General features: G+C 33.5%; 1 protein-coding gene across 2 annotated transcripts; it reads right to left on the bottom strand.

Annotated features, from left to right (window-relative positions):
• Nucleotides 1-397: 397 nt before the first annotated feature.
• Nucleotides 398-17943, bottom strand: LOC134695984 (proton channel OtopLc-like). 2 transcript variants are annotated; one of them, XM_063557492.1, is made up of 9 exons: nt 16285-16355; nt 11169-11566; nt 9612-9741; nt 9243-9357; nt 8645-8861; nt 6074-6231; nt 3400-3589; nt 2710-2826; nt 398-1996 (listed from the first exon to the last, which is right to left on the bottom strand). In XM_063557492.1, the coding sequence occupies exons 2-9, from the start codon at nt 11392-11394 to the stop codon at nt 1212-1214; spliced, it is 1938 nt and encodes a 645-aa protein (XP_063413562.1). In that variant the 5' UTR covers nt 11395-11566; nt 16285-16355; the 3' UTR covers nt 398-1211. The 2 variants fall into 2 exon arrangements, with proteins under 2 accessions (XP_063413562.1, XP_063413561.1); XM_063557491.1 differs by lacking the exon at nt 16285-16355 and adding an exon at nt 17044-17943 and having other exon boundaries at nt 408-1996.
• Nucleotides 17944-18266: the final 323 nt, after the last annotated feature.

Raw genomic sequence — 18266 nt, 5'->3', positions numbered from 1 at the left:
CATATCAATCCCAAAATTTAGCTTTTTCATGTTTTTGCAACTTTTCACTTTTTCAACATTCATTGTTTACCCCAAACCTCCCCATGTATGTGACCGCTGCATTCTTCATTTCCATATAACCTTTCAATTCAGCTTATCTTACATCCTATATCCCACAAACAACAAATAAAAAACAGTAATATACCGCTGTTCAACACTCAAACATCCATGGACAAAAAACAAAATCGGGGTAACAAACTAAAACTGAGGGAAACGCATTAAATATAAGAGGAAAACAACGACACAACATTAAAATGTAATACACACAGAAACGGACAAGCGTGTCATCCACCTCTAATAATATTATCCATTTAATTTACATGGTTATTACCAATACGTGCTGCACTAGATACATGGTACTCAATTTACAATTATATATTCAAATGGCCAACATATCAATAAAACACTTTAGCACAATAATTTAATACATGAATTTACATAATGAGAAAAAAATGGTGGTAATAATGATGTCACATGATTTTATAGTCGACGCTCGACGTCTGCGTTAATAATTTTTTACAGTGACCAGAATAGCTATGACCAAACCTAATTGACGAGATTGTATCCCAACTAGAATAAAATAGTAATTATGTATATTAGCACCATTTTGGATTCAATAAAAACATTTAAAAAATATATATTTAGAAAATGTAACATATTCAAAATTTCGTTTCAAAATCACAAAACACAATGACAAAATTGTCATGACTATTCAGAAGATGGGATTAAAACAATATCAGCATATCATAACACTTACAAGTGTACATGTATAATATCCCTAAAAAATGTTGATTAATAAAAAAAAATGTATGCTGCCCCAATTAGTATCACACATACACGTTACATTCAACCGTTTTGCCAAAATAAATGTTCAATAGAGAACCCGAATATTTTTCTAAGACATTACGTAGCGTAAATTTTATTTATATCCTGATACTGTTATTTATGTTCTGTCAAATTGTTTTTGCAGATTTTGTACATAAAAGTCCCATAAGACATAGAAAAACAATGAAAAAAAATAATTCTTATATTATTCATTTCGAAGATCTCAATGTTCGTACCACAGAGTCCAGGAAGGTCTGAAATTCACAAATACTTTTACTTTCATACCAGATTCATGGCCAATTATCAATATGGTATGAAGCAGATGTCCACATGTCATATATGAAGGTTTATTTATGACTCCGTCTTTTCCACGCTTTCTTCCAAATGTTCGATAAGCAAACAGTTGAATGAAAGCGGAAGAATATTTGTAATGGAAGTGAAATGTGATTGAAAATATTCCATGCTACAGAGCCATAGTAGTGAAACTGTATTGGATTTGCCTCTGTACGCTGTACTTCAAAAGTATTGATTGCCCATAATGCAATATTGCACATGAGCAGAAACGTTACGAATTCCCGCCCAGGTTTAACCCGTTCCTGTTCCCTCCGCAATGCTGACTTCCGCAATGCGTGGAGAAGAAATACAGTTTGTATAGTGGCTTGAAACATGCCAAGAACACATGACAAAATCACTAAAAGTCCATTCGATTCATGATCGTCAAAAGCTGATGCAACAATACTGAAAAACCCGAACATATAAACTCCACACAAAGACACTAAAATAAGTGTTTCTTCGAGATCTAACTTCTGATCATAGTTAAATTTGAGACTTTGCATGCGGTGAAAGGCCAAGATGACGGCCACAGACGTCAGCACGTGAATTGCCACTTTAGACAAGTGTTCTATTTTTATTGCAGTGTCAACAAATGTTGTTGATCTAACTAAAACGAAGAATGTAATCATTGATATGACGGAAGCAACAAGAACGAAAATCCCCATGAATAATCCACGACTAGAACTAGAACAATCTACATTAATCCTCTGTGTCTTACTTTTCTGGTCTCCGGATGAACCAGGTAAGTTGGGATTGGTTTCATGTTTTCCTATATTTCTCCACATTACGTATAAAATACCTGAAAAGTATAAATGTTTTGTTTTACTTTTGAGGTTTTATACATCTCAAATATTGTTATCCGCTATATTGATTGCAAAGCATAGCTATTGCTTGATAGATTGCTCGCGTGCTTGTATGCTTGCTAACCATTTGACATGGAATTTCCATTTTGAATTTTCCTCAGAGTTCAGTATTATTGTGATTTTACTTTTTGATTGGTTGATTGGTGCTTGTCTTACTTTTAGTGGCAAATCTTTTATACATTTTATCGTGGAAAATAACAGAAACAGAATGTATGAGGTACAGTTTTATTTCATTTTTCAAATTCCGTGCATACGATGACTTATGTGTGTTATTTATGAGCATTTGGGCATGCAATGTTTTATTTCAGAAGCAAGCAAAAAACTCAAAATGAAATATAGTATGAATCTTGTGTTTACTCTTTTTCAACAAAATTGTTACTTTCCGTGTATAAGGATCGGAATGGGGTTTACATATTAACCAAAAATGGACAAAAGGCGCAGAACAAATGCAGGTGACAAAACTATTCGAAATCCAGAATTTGCCAAGACCGTTTAGTGCAAAATTAATAATTAAATTGATTCATAGCGTCGAAAAACTATGAAACTATTATGCCTCCCCTGATATTAAATAGTTGCTCCCTTAGATGTGTTGTTTTGATAGCTGTATTTTAACAAATCAAGTATTTTTATAAATATACACTATACTCACCAGCGCAAATTAAACTATATTCAATACTACAGGGGTACAAATAGGGTCCAGAAGAATGGACCACTTCCTTCATCAATGATGGTCCCTGGCATAAACTCGGATTTAGAGTGCTAGTGACTATAACAAAGCAAAATACAATTATATCAGTGAATACCTCATTCGGTATTGCAAAATAATATCTATGAGGTCGGCACTGATTTTAATTAGTATTTCCTTAAAGACAATCTTGAACATTAAAAACGAAATATTGGATTAACGACACTACTATATGTTAGTGTTTGGTACAGTTTCGCTGTCCCAGTGGCACATGAACGTTTAACATAGAACACTATGGAGCAAACAAAAACAGAACTCTTGTTGTCAGAAAACACTGTCAACACTGATATTTTTCCACACTTGAACAAAATATAATAAAAAATCGAGAATAGGAATATAAAGATGCGTTAATATCAGTGATACTCAACGCACAAACGATGCTCCAAAATAAAGTCCCGAAATGAAAATGCTTTGTTATCGTTAACAATAAAAATAAAGCTTATATGATGTACGTCTTATTCCAACATTAATGCAATTTGATACAATTTGATGAACATATGAAAATAAGAAGATGTGGTATGATTTCGTATGGGACAAATCTCCACAAGATACCAATAATCAATAAACATGTATTTCATTCTATAAACATCTTACTATTTTCTACTGAGCTAGAAGTTGTTCCTTCCACTAGAGGCATGACTGTAACGGATGTTTCTATTTGTGAAGTTTTCTCCACTTCTCGTATGGTCTCCACCACAATAGTCTCTAACCAAACACAAATGTTAGTAGCAACCATGTGCATCAGACCAAATCTTGCAAGTGTCTTGTGGCGTTGAATACACATCTGAAATTTAAGACTGATTTTAAGATTGGACAATTAATTGTCACTTAACCCGTTACTTTTATCTATTCTGACATCGGACCCGGGCCTCCTTTTAACTGAGTTTTACTGTGCGTATTGCTGTGTGTTTGTTTATTCTACATTGGCCAGAGGTATACGAGGGGGTTGAGATATCACAAAACATGTTGAACCCTCTTAAATTTGCGCCTCTCCGAGGTAAAGAGCCTCTAGACTTTATTCGTATTGTATGTTATGTATGTTATTTATGGAGCCAGCTGAAGGCAACCTTCATATGTGGGATTTTTACGCTGTGTTTAAGACCCATAGGTGGTCTGCGCTTTTATCTGTCCTTTGGGATGTTGTCTCTTTGAAACATTCCCCATTTCCATTCTCAATCGTATAACCTTTTCAGAAGTTAAGGCTGAGTCAGCCCCCTCTTCCCCCTCATCTATGGAACTACATACATGTTTAGTTATAATTGTATGTATAAACAAGTACTGTATCAAAATTGACACAGAAGAGTAATGGTAAAACGTGACTTTGATTAATTTGATTAGTTAATACTTTGATGAATATATTAGGTTTATTAATAGCAGCAAAACATTTATTATTTAAAACCGGAATTCATATATAGGTTAACTAATCTTACAACGCACTGAAGTTGATATATATTTCTCAGAAGTTTTTTTCTTAACAGTTTATCAACAAAAAGTATAACATTATCAAGATTATTATCCTCTATCAGGATTTTCCTGTGTGATTAATATCGGATATTCAGATATATAGTTGGAAGATATATATTATTAACATTGTATGTAAATCATTAAACTTCAAAGTAAACATGTGCACACCTGTGTCTAAGGTATAAATTAGTTTTCATCAAATACAGTACCTTACACTTTGAACGATACATAGTGTTCTCAGTGCATATACATGTACATCATTACAACTCCCAATTATCGAAGGTTCTACATATTACCTATTATATGTCTTTTTGCTTTGTTCACACATTGGTTACAATATAACGGAATGTAAGCGACTACCATACAAGTGAGAGGTTGGGCTGGCTATAAAACCGGGTTTAATCTAACATGTACTACATAAAAAAATGTCTGCATGTACATGTACCAATATGAAAGTTTTTTTTACCACTGGTTTGATGTGTCTAAGCTTTTGATTATGTCATTTGATATACGGACTTCCCGTTTTGAACATTTCTTCATTTAGCGATACGTGGTGGTCCTAGGGATTTAACCACCACATTTTTGGGAAGGACTAACACAGTTTTGGTAATTTGCAATAGAAATTATAGTGAGGACCTGCATATTTTCTTTAAGGACAACCAGTCTAAAAAGATTTCGAGACAGTGTGTATACAACTTTTAAATCCCGAAATTGAGCTTTTGACAGAAGTTGGTGACTTTATAAAGCAATCTTTAGAATTGCAAAAATGAGTTCCATGTTCAACAAAGGTTACCAGGTTACAGTTTATAACTATCATCGTTTTTATGTTTATATTTGTAGTTCTTCATTCACTTTCTGTATTATATATGTTTGCATTTGTGTTTGCTAGAACCATATGGGTGTATTTTGCAAATAAAATTATTATTATTGTAATAGTATAACAATGTACTTGTCAATCTTCGGAAGTCAACACGAAACCAGTAGCGTGTAGACCCAAGGCGTTGCTGGTTGTACAATTTTATTATTATTTTTAGTTCCTTTCAGACTATATATATATATCTCTTCAACTATTTTAGGTCTAATGCATCCTTGCCTTTCAAATATTTTTCTATCGAAAAAAAATTCGAACATCACATTTTTGTCTAGCTATGAACATGCAACTTTGTTATTTATGTATTATTGTCATTTTATTTATTTTCTTTTGTTACATCTTTTGACATCGGACTCGGACTTCACTTGAACTGAATTTTAATGTGCGTATTGTTATTCTTTTACTTTTCTACATTGGCTAGAGGTATAGGGGGAGAGTTGAGATCTCATAAACATGTTTAACCCCGCCGCAATTTTGCGCCTGTCCCAAGTCAGGAGCCTCTGGCCTTTGTTAGTCTTGTATGATTTTAAATTTTAGTTTCTTGTGTATAATTAGGAGTTTAGTATGACGTCCATTATCACTGTACTATTATGCATATTTTTAGGGGCCAGCTGAAGGACACCTACGGGTGCGGGAATTCTCGCTACATTGAAGACCCAATGGTTTCCTTCGGCTGTTGTCTGCTCTATGGTCGGGTGGTTGTCGCTTTGACATATTCACCATTTCCTTTCTCAATTTTAACTTATTGCATGTGTGTGATGTTTCAAGGGAATGTTCTATCAAGTTCAGAATAATATACGATGTTACCAATTTTCTTCTTCTAAATATTTGTACAGTTTTACATGACAAGGATCAATTACAAGTCGGAATGTCTAAGAAGAAAACGAAATGCAAGAAAAAGACAAAATAAGAATTCATATAAGTACAACTCACCTTGGAATTTAGGAAAACGAAATAGAGCTGAACAAACGTGAAACTAACATGCAGTATGGGCCGTAATGCGTGGAGCACACCATTACATGCGAGAATATCATGGTCGAAAAGCTCACCAAAATGTAGACCACTTTTTATCATGCTGCCAATTCCAAAACCTACAATATAGCACATTTTTAAATAACTTTTTTTTTTAAATTAGTACTTCGGTCTATACCTGGTACGAAATTAAATTTCATTTTCCTTCGCTCTAGCAGCTTCCTGTTCATTTAAATATTTACGTTTATCTTACCTCCTATACATTTCTAGGAATGTGATTGGTTAAAAGCGCCCTCATGGAGACCATGTATATTTAATATTAGGTTAGTAGGGAGGCGGGGCTTATCTCATACGCGGTTAGTAGTGGTGTTAAATCCCTTTATATACCATATAAGGTAGTATGTAGGCGGGGCTTATTTCATACACGGTTAGTAGTGGTGTTACGTCCCTTTATAAAAATAAAACGGTGCTGAGAAAAAAAACCATAAAGGTTTCAACAGACGAAGAAATTGATGATTTAGATTGAAAACCTAACAAGTTGTTGGTATCTGTTTTTGTAGGATAAATGGAAGTAGTTACTTTATGCTAACAATATTGAAGACTTGCTCATTTTGATAGGTCACTAGTCTAAATTTCACACGTTCAGATAATCGGTAAGATAAATGCGTTACATAGTGTGCTAGTGACCTAATACGGTATATATGGGGTCAGTAAATTCGCTCTCACCCCATATGGAATATACTGATCCCATATATATACCGTATTAGGTCACCAGCACACTATGTAACTAATATTACCACCTTTGATAAATGTCTTATATGGCGATCCATTTTCACTTCTATGCTGGTAATATGAACAACAACATTATTTATTTGGTAAAAGAAATTCCCTACTTTATGTATATCTTACATCAAAAATATATCTATTTACTTGTGTACGTTGTTTTATTTGACGGCATTTATCCAAGGTTATGAATGCCTTTCTGATATTGTTTTACCATTGTTTCAGGTTGGATGAATGTTGCGCCTATCAAAACGTTTAAACCCGCTGGTTAATAAGTGTTTCTCGTATCTTATTTTTTTATATATACAATATACACCGTTTTTTATCCTGTTTGAATGGTTTTACACTAGTCATTTTGGGGTCCTTTATAGCTTGTTTTGTCTACGTGAGCCGAGGCTCCGTGTTGAAGACCGTACGTAGACCTATGGTTAGCTACTTTTACAAGTTGTGAATTGGATGGATTGTTGTCTCAGTGGCACTCATACCACATCTTCTTATATATATTTACAGTCTCATTTTAGTTAAATTGGTTCACTGTGAGTTTTATAAAAGTTCAATAGAAAACCAAATTATTAAACAAGTAAAACGGTTTAAAAAAAAGAACACCCATACTTATGCCCCCTCCCTGTCGCAGAAAATATTTTATTTGTCTTAAGACATATACTCCAATATTTTATATCTCTAGTTCAAAGACTATTTGAAAGTTTCAAGAAAACGATTATACAAGCCTTTGCTATACAAGTAGTTATCATAAAAATAATATACAAGAAATGTGACGCGAGTGCTTTAATAAAAGACTAAACGGACGGACGAACAGACGGCAAGACGCCGAAGCGGGTATTTCAATGTCCACCGATTCACATTGCGGCAAGGTACAACATGTAATATTCCTATTTCATCAAAATGAAATATTGCTTGCAAAGTTGGTATATTCCATAGGCAACAAAAAATTATATACTTTTCCTATTCTCAATAAAATTAGTAAGCAGACAATTATGATACATTAAAATGAAACATAATGTATGTATGTGCGAACTAATAATAATCTCAATTATGCAACATACATTTATTTTTACGTAACATACATGCTTTCTTTATAAACACTAATCAGTTTCCTTCTAGGTTTCTAATAAAGAAGGCATGTTGTGACGCACGGCAGTGAAATTTACATTTTTTTTATATTATGACTATTACGTTCACGCAGGGAGAATTCAGTTTTTAATATTTGCACAAACACAATACAGGATGTAAAAAACTGTAAGCGTTGAATTGTGAGTTGTTACATCCTTGGATGTTTATCTCTTTGGCATCAAATAACATCTCCTGAATATCGAAAAAGAGTCCCCTTAACACTACGACGAAAAGCTAAAATTGAGCAACTTCATTTGCATGCGTGGGAGTAATTGGTAAATATATGGTGTAAGCATTAAATAACAAGATTGTGTCCTAAGTGCACGGATGCCTCATCCGCATTATCATTTGCTATGTTCAGTGGACCGTGAAAATGGAGTAAAATCTCTAATTTGGCATTAATATTAGAAAGATCATATCATAACATGCATAAGGAACATGTGTACTAAGTTTCAAGTTGATTGGGCTTCAACTTCATCAAAAACTACCTCGACCAAAACCGTTAACCTAAAGCGGGACAGATGGACGAACGGACGAACGAACGAACAGACGGACCCACAGACCAGAAAAAATAATGCCCATAGATGGGCCATAACAACTGCAGAAAATTCATCTTACCAACAGCACCTAAGCGTAGGTAGAAACTTCCGGTGTGATATGTTCGCGAGATATCATAAGAATATTTCTTCTGTTTGAATGATGATGTAGCTGCAACTTCCGGTGGCACAAATCGTCGTTGTTTCTTCCGCACTATTAAAGTTGTATTTTGTAGGAGGTAGGTATAGGCATATATCAAAAAACAAATACTGACAGCATATAAATAAATATAAAAACCCTGAAATATAACAAAATCACTTAGTAAAATTTTCCGACAGACAATACATCACGATCTGGGTTTTTTTTCGTGACTGATATAAATTTGGAACTTTAAAATAGGTTTAATAATAAAAAGTATAATCGTGAATCCTTGAAACAAATAATGGAATATATAAGTAAAGCAAAGAGAAAAAAATACAATTCTTTATATAAAAAAAATAGATAAATGTATGTATGCGATCAAATTGCTTTTCAGAACATTCGGGTGTCTGGTTCAAAGAATTTTGAATGATATATATACATAATATATGTCTGATACACTTACAGAGATCTTCTTGCAATCCAAATGAATAGAAACATTAAAGAAAATATTTGATTGAGCTATATTGAAATGACTTACCTCAAATAGAAAGGTCATAGACGAAGGGGCAAATATTTCAGCTATTGGAACAACAAGCCCAAATACCACTACACCCATGGCGTACAATCCACTAAGGGCAATGAACAATGTATCGCTGTTGAAAGTAAGAAAATAAAAGGTAGGTTTGTATTATTTTTATTTGAATAACAAGTTGCTTGGTCTCAATGGAGATAGATGGTACTTTTTGTTACATTCTAAAAAAAAAACATCGTTAAAATATTCTTCAACCCATCTGAAGTTGATGACATAATTAAATACTAGCAAAAGGACACGGGAAAATGAATACTTTTCAAGATAGAATGTGTCTTTGATAACATGGTCATATATAAACGAAAATTGTGCGCTTACATTAATGTGGTATCGCAGTTCTGGTCATCAGACCCATAGCCTCGTCTTCGAAGCATTGACATTGAGGCTGATGGCGGGAAATCCCTATCGAAGCTATCACCCGAATGCACAATGTCATCGTGTCCAATACCTGTAAAATTGAAGAATCTCTATAATGGAATATCTATATTTTCAGTGAATTAATCAGTAATTGCTGCATTACTGGATTCAATGCATAAAGATAGCTTTCATTTTAAGGATAATCTTGCAGCACACTCAGAACTTACTTAGTCTAAAATCTTTATAGACACTTGGTCAGAAGTGTCTCTTTGGTTGTGGATTCGCGTATGGCGGGTGATGCATGCACAACAAGACATGCTTAACCCTGTCGGCATACCTCAGTCCTGGTCTTGCTCCTTCTGGAATTCATGCGATTCTCTCGGTTTTCGGTTTGTTACAGTGACTGTGTTTACTTTGAAATTTGAACATAGTTATTTATTTGCATTTATTCAGTATAATTAGTTTTGTGTATTCTCTCTTTTTAAGTTCATGCTTAATGAATAACAGTAAAAAATCTGTTCGTTAAGCTTTGTGGAGTGCGGATAACGTAGTAATCTGGTGTCCTGAATTGATGTTGTATAAAGGTAACAAAAAGTGACACCTTATTAACTATTTCTAACGTGTGTGTTCTTAAGTACACGAAGTGTCTGTTTTTAAGACTTATTACTGCACTTAATTGGAGATCATTATACCAATTTACGTTTCACAAATTTCCTCTATTACTCCTGGTCTGCAGTGAAAGGTGAAACTGACATGTTATGATCAATTTCACCAGAGAAAGACATACCCCATCCACAACACATCAATAAGTGTAAGATAAGGTGAGTGATAAGCTGAACGATACGATAACAAACTGTCAAACTGAAGAAAAAGGAGATCGTTACTTAGTAATTAGTTTGTTTGACCACAACAGAAAGTATGTTTTATTATGTGCACGGTATGTTAAAGGCTGTACGGTGACCTATAGTTACTTATCTTCTTGATAAGTCATTTGGCAGAGAGTTGTCTCATTGGTTTCATACCACATCTTATTTTTGTACGGTTAAAGACCAGAAAATATAATAATGCTAATGTACAATTTGAAAAAGTTAAACGTGTGTACATTGTAATTGGGGGTAATGTGTTTAATATGAATTATTTGCGATTGATGTGTTCAAAAGATTGCAAACTGCATCTGTAAGTAAATGCGGTTACCTTTTGATTCTGACGTGTGCTATATCTGATATCGCTTTTCGTGTTGGTCTTTTATTTTTTTGTTAACATGGTAAATGCACCATCTATACTAATGAAGTGATAAGTTTAATGGTATAGTATTTCCTCTCTCTTATATTCAGTAACTTGTAACTGATAAACCTCCCTCATCCTTGACAAACCCTTTGAAAACAATTATTCATGCTAATGAGGAGAGTCAAAACCATGCTAGCATCAGTCATCAGATCTCAAGAGCATCAGATAACATATACGGAGTGGTATAACAAGTCCCGGCTAAAAACCGTTATTCGATAATTTAAAACGTACCCGAATCACCGTTAGGCCCATGCCCATGTGTTTCGTCAATTAGAAAAGCCTCTGTCGTTCCTGTTCTTGTATTGTGTTGTATGAGACTTGCACTCTTGGTCTGGTGTCGTCTGCTATTGTTCAACACATGCGGAGTGTGCCAAGAGTGTCGTCTGCCTCGTTCCAGTGTGGCCTCGTTTTCTGTTACCTCCGGTGATGCTACATTTGAAGGATTAGCAGATGACATATCGCCTCTGTCACGATGTGAGCACCTTGGTAGAGTATTCCTATGGGCGTTGAGTATTTGTTGTAAAGCTTCACTTGCGCCAGAACTGGTTAAACTTGGCGGAAATGGAAGAGGAATTGGTGGCGAGGATGCATTCTGTCTGTAGCTTGGACGATTGCAAATTGGGACCCAACTGAAATAATCAAATTACTTTTATCATTCTATAACAAGTTTTCGTGTTGCTAATTATAAATGTAAAAAATAAGTTTACTTTTATAAATTGTGACTTGGATGGAGAGTTCTCTCATTGGCACTCATACCACATCTTCTTATATCTATATGTTGTAATAACCATAATTTAAATGAAATGTCATTATAAACCTAAACTAGAATTGTTTCCTCTTTACACTCCAGTAACTAATAATATACTGTAACCATTAGACAGTCAAGACATAGTATCTTCATATTTATGTTGAAACTGCTAATTTGTAATTTGGAAAAAAACAGATTACATTTTCTTTCATCGGTCTTGGTTTCCATTTTTAAGCAATGTATATGCAGAAATGAATTCAAGGTGTTGTTGTAATTTATATTGACTAATTAATATGATTGTATGTTAAGTAAAAATGGGGTAAACATACGATGTTCTTCAACGAGACAGCTACCAAACATAAACAACTAAAGAACTATGTGAAACCCTTTTTACAAGCTCCAATCCTTAAGGTAAACGTTTTTGATATATTTTGCTAGTCTTTTTGTTATATATATGAGACCGGGTGGTTATTTTCATCATGCACCTGCTAGTTAAATCGTTAAAAAAATCCCTGTAATACCATTCGCCGAAGTTTGCTAACAAAATAGGAAGTCTGCGAAACGAATAAAACAGCATTGTGCCCATATTTCTTGTGGTGTTAGAGATCAAGTATTCAACTAATGTACAGAATCGTTGGAAGTGTAGCCTTACTGTTGATATCATGCATACAATGTTAATATAGTTAACACATACATATATGTATCTGTATTAAATAATCTTGATAAAATAGCTTTATGCCATTGTACTATCAGCTTTTTGTTGGCTGTAGTACACAATATTTAAATATGAAAAAGAAAGGACTTGCCAAACATTTTTTAAACTGTACTAAGCACATACACTAACCACATTTTTGAAGAGCACCGAAAATTAACCAAAATATTCTAAAACGTAGTGCCAAATACGTTATCTAGGCCCATAATGGGAAGAAAAAAAATGTTTTAAATATTTAAATTTTATAAACAGTAAATTTACAGAAAAGCAAACAATATTTACCTTGCTAAAAATGAATCTAATACAGTGAAGTCCTCTGTTTATAGCTCGTAATGGCAGAATATGTATATTTAATAAAAAAAAAAAAAACCTATCTATTCGTAAATCTTACTTTACAAATATAATGGATCTTCATACTAAAAATTATCTTTAAAACCTCAAAAACATTATAAGAGATGTTGATCTTTTGATAAAACATGATATTTCATATAATATCTAAATTATTTTTTTATTAACAGGTGCCGCATGTGAGCTTTTTATGTCAACATACGAATTAATACTACTGATTTTAGGATAAGATCATCATAAATCCGTTTTATCTATTTAACTGCTAACATTCAGACGTATATCAAATGAAACACGTGTTCAAATTTTCATCTATATCTAGAAGTCATGATCTTTGAATATTGAGAAAGGTTGATTCCGGATTGATTGGCATGTTTGGGATCATTAAAAATCGTTTCATTAATATTTTTCTTTCTGTTTTTTTTTATATGCATTTAGCTTCTCTTTTAAGTGCGTTTAGATAAAAGTGTCTTCTTTTCTCTATTTGAAGTGCGTTTAGTTAAAAGTGTGCTCTTTGTGTCTCTTTTACGGTTACCTTTGCATTTGGTTTTAAGTGTCCTGGTTTTTGTTCTTCTCTTTTTACGTGCATTTAGTCACTAAAGGTGTCAACAACAATCTTGTTACAACAATCTTGAAAAATATGTATTGTATACACCATGTATAAATAAATGGTCGATATATTCAAATCCACTCATAGCCATATTGGTTAGACAATCAGATTCAGGGAAGCAATTAGACAGACAGCAACCAACAGTAACCACTGAACCACACGCTCCTGTCTGAAATCAGGACTCTGGCCCTTGTTTTTAGTCTTGTATGACTTATTAATCTGAGTTCATTTATATGTTTTGGCGTTGATTGAACGTCCATTTTCACTGAACCAGTACACAGTTTTGTGTAGGGGCCGCCTGGAGCCCGCCTCTGGTGTGGGATTTTCTTACTGTGTTCGAGAGCCAATGGTGGCCTTCAGCTGTTTGTTTTTTTTTCTCTTTAGTTTGGATGTTGTCTCTTTGACGCATTCCCCATTACCATTCTCAATTTTATTGTGAGATATCAACGCTCCGACTAACCTAGGTCAGTAATACAACAGCCCAAAATTAGAACACACTAAACATAAGTTGGAATGATTGATTGCTGTTTAACGCAATTTTCAACATTAATGTGCTATTTCTGAGCAGTCATATTTTACTGGTGGATGAAGCAGTAGTGTGCCCGGAAAGAACCACTGACCATCGGTAGGAAATTTGAGTCGACAAAGCAAGCCAATTCAGATTATATTATAGTCGTGTGCAATTTTATCTAATATAAACTGTTTTATATGTAGGTATTAAATATATATATATGTGTAAAAAAATGTGGTCACGTTATGAGCGCCAATGACACAACTCTCAATCGAAGTCACAGTTTGTAAAAAGTAAAATTTAGTAATTTTTTCAGAGACAAGTTCTTGTTATATCATCCCCCATGGGATCATATCATGTGCATGGTCATGATACAATCCCATGTAATGCTAAACATAAAGAAGTATTCTAAAGTTAAGTTCATTGTGACGACGGGATACATATGAAAAATAATTGTGTATCTAAAACATCATACATTATAGATAATGCACTAACAGATTGTAACTTGCTCTTCCGCAAGGCCTGTACTTAATTATCTTGTCCTAAGAAATGCAAACTAATTAAATATCTACACAAGTCCTTTGATGTGCTAAGTTTGTGTGATCTTACATTTACATTATTTATATTAATGAAATAACTGTCCCAGTCTTATGGTGTAGGAGTCAGAGCGTATGCCACGTGTATCACGTGACATATTCCTCTGACCTCCTGCTGTCTAAGCAGCATATAAATCTTAATCGAACAATGTTATGTAAAGATAGTTTTCAATTATCTAAGAAAATGTAAAATGCATTGTGGAAGGTGATGTGGCTGTCTAAGCATATGGTCTGATTTAACCAAAGTCTTCTTCTTTTAAAAACAAAGTAGATAACGGATTTATGTGACTGAATGAATTAGAGTAATTGATGTAAAGTATTTTATTTGAATTCCTTAATTAAAAACGTTCTAAGCCAATATTCAATCAATTCATCAATTAATCAATAAAAGCCATTTGATGTATGATATGACTAGATTATCCTAATATAAAGCCAGACTTGTATCTTATATCATGAATATTGACCTACCAAAAGGCACTTTTCTCAGGAAAAAAATCCCTATATACCAAGAAATGGGGGATGTGCCAAAGAGACAACAACTCGGTCATGCTTAGAGCAGATAACAGCCGCATGCGGCATGCCACCAATAGATTTTTAATGCAGCGAGAAACTCCCGCCTTTATCATGTTTATTATTAACACTAGGTATATAGGGAAAAAAACTCTGAGACAAGTGCCTCTGGACCTACCACTTATTTTATTATATGTTTCGTGGTCAAGAGAAAACAAAATGAAACATTGACAAATATTTCTTTATTACTTAAGGGGGTACAGAACACATAAGGGAGATAACTCTCTATCAATAAACGGAAGCTTTTTAGTGATCATAACTAGACGTGTTTGTCAATAATATTAATTTTCTTGCACCAGATGCGCATTTCGACTATACATGTCTCTTCAATGATGCTCGTGCCCAAAATATTTGAAATCCAAAGCTTATATAAAAGATGAAGAGCTATAACCAAACTGCTATAATTATATCCAATGCAATTTTAATATTTCTATAAATTGTGTGGTTCAAATTTCTTAACAAAATTGCATATTTTTGTCAACATCTCAGAGTAGGATGTTTGTTAACATGTTGTGAAAATTAAACGAGCTATATTTATTTCAGTCAAAGTACATGAAGAACATGAAAAAAATGAAGTATTAGGTACTTAATTAGGAAATAATAGCAAACGATTGAATTCTTCGCTTGCATAAATTTGCCTTTATCGAATTTCGGGTTGACATTCAATAGAAATATATCATCGAGCGGTCTATCAAAGGTCAGATTCAAATAGGCATAGTTATATTCTATGGAATTTAAAGTACAGTCATCATGGTCATAGTTATAGAAATAATCGTAAAATGTTGAAGTATATTGCATCTTTGTTTTATAATCTTCATTGCGAATCCCACAAAGAAATAATTTGAAGAAGAAAAAAAAACAGTTTATAAGTGTGTACCAGTCCTCACTGGTAATGTCAGAAAAAATGTGTTTGTCGTCACGTAATAATCAAAATTGATTTTTTAATAACCGTAGAAAATATATATCAGAATAATTTATTGGGTTTCAATTATATGTCATATATATTCAATCAATTCGGATACAATTTGGTATATAAAATGTTACGACATATTGAAATAAATGATTAATCCAGTCTTTTTTAAGCGTTTCAGTGTAACCAAAAACACAAATGTTTTTCTCTTAGCCTTACGTGTATAAATACACTGTTGATATACATTCTAAGTCTTATAAAAATAAGGAGTTTATAGCTATATGTAAAAAGATGCAGATTTAATTGTTAAATTAATCTTAAAATAAAATAAATTAAACCCCTTACGTTCCCTCCTTCTGGTTCAATGTTTTGACTCGCGTCCTACCGTCTATCAATGAAATATTTATTACGCTTAATGGACTTCACGCTGGTCAAATAGTTCTTCACTGCAGTAGCGAGACATTCTTATATAATGATTGATAGTTTACATGCCATTGACAATTGCATCAGTCTGGCCAAAGTGACGCGAGGGCTAATGATCTTTTAACATGCTTGTGAAATATTAAGAGTGATTTTAATAGGAGGTGTCTTTTTCATATTATGAGAAATAAATTGCGGTCAAAAGGTTATCAGTAAAACCTTTTCGTCAGGGACGCTATTTGTAACGGGATATTTCTTTATTAGTTTTTGTGTGAATTTAAAATAATCTACGCTATGTTAACTACTTTGCAAACAAGAAAATTATTATGAATTAGCGTGGACTAGTATGTTTAGGTTAAATAGTTTCACTTTGTATCGTAACATTTTCAATCCCTTTTTTATTCTTTGATTTATTTCGTTTTCATTATCCATTAATGTCGACTATTTCAACATCCATGTCAGCAAAATCTAGTCAAGCTACAGACAACACATTTCTTCGTTCTGTAGCTTTGACAGAATCATGTTATAACCAGCAGTTTAAGCAAAACCTAAACCTGTCTATGAAAAACAAACAAAACAATACCGCCTATCATGTCTATAATGAAATAAATTTAAAAAAAAAATGAATGAATAAATAAATAAACAAGTGAGTTAAACATTACAAATAAATAAATAAGCACTTACATTTGAGTTTCTTCCGACTCAGAAGTACTGGTTGTTTCATCCGTTGTTTGGTCACCTGCAAGTTCACCGTCCGTACAGCTATCCGAATCACTGTATCTATTGGTCAAAGCATTTAAATTGTTAGCCGGGAGGTGATTAGGTACAAAACGACTACCCCTTGCCATCGGAGGTGAAGGGGCGTCACTCTCGTCCTGGGTATTGTTATTGTTACTAACATCCGTGTCCACATTATCACTAAAAGCCCGGTACATTTCAGTTTCCTCCCCGCTGTCCGAATCGGGCATGGTTACCCCTATTTTGTGATCGTTATCAGCGTACAGATCGTTCCTGTCATTCATAATTTTCCAATGATTTATTTCTCACATTTTTAAATGAATTCATTATTTAACACACAAACACATAAATTTTGAAACTATTTTAAAATTCATTCAAAATTTTAAATCATGATTTTTGTTTTCCGCGCCATTGGTTTACTGTTATCCGAAAAGAATAATACACAAAGGCGGGTACTGTATCACTACAAAAACTTTTGTATTCAATTTCCAGCGCAGTAGAGACCAGATTTTGAACGACCCCAGCTCATCAACTAAATTGAGGCACGACAAGGGTTAATCCAATTGTAAATTAAGACGGACACTTCTTCAGACACGTTGACTTGTTGATTTTCACAACTTAACATCTGACACGCTTCGCCTTGAGGTCGTTTATAGTTGAAAATAAATAGTCTTAATGCCGTTCTAAAATAACAGATGTTGAAGCGGGACATCAAACGCGTGTTTTCTCCTCTATGGTAATTGCTAATATCAGTAACAAAATGAAAACAGTCTTTTATAAATAAGTAATGTATTAGCAAAGAAAGTGAGTAATGCGTGGAACCACGTGTGAAAGTTATTTTGAAATAGATTCCTGAAATCAACAATATAAACATAAACATTGCTATCGATCTATGACACAGTATTGGAAATATATAATTATTGATGATTCATCTTCCATTGGAATCGAGGGGAAAACCAAGGAATCTTAGATCCATTCATAGATATATATGGTCATTGCAGTGGGCGAATTTTACTGATGAGTAAATTTACTCTTAATAATGCACTCGTCACAGCTGATATGGTCAGCAATTTCTAGACGGTCTGAATCAGCTGTTTTTAAATTGATCTATTGTTTTTGTCATTACTTTACCTTATAATATGAAAATATGGATATGCGGTGTAATTTCC

Source organism: Mytilus trossulus, chromosome 14, assembly GCF_036588685.1.
Source record: "Mytilus trossulus isolate FHL-02 chromosome 14, PNRI_Mtr1.1.1.hap1, whole genome shotgun sequence".
Classification (NCBI taxonomy): Eukaryota; Metazoa; Mollusca; class Bivalvia; order Mytilida; family Mytilidae; genus Mytilus; species Mytilus trossulus.
This window is presented reverse-complemented; position numbering and strand designations above follow the sequence as displayed.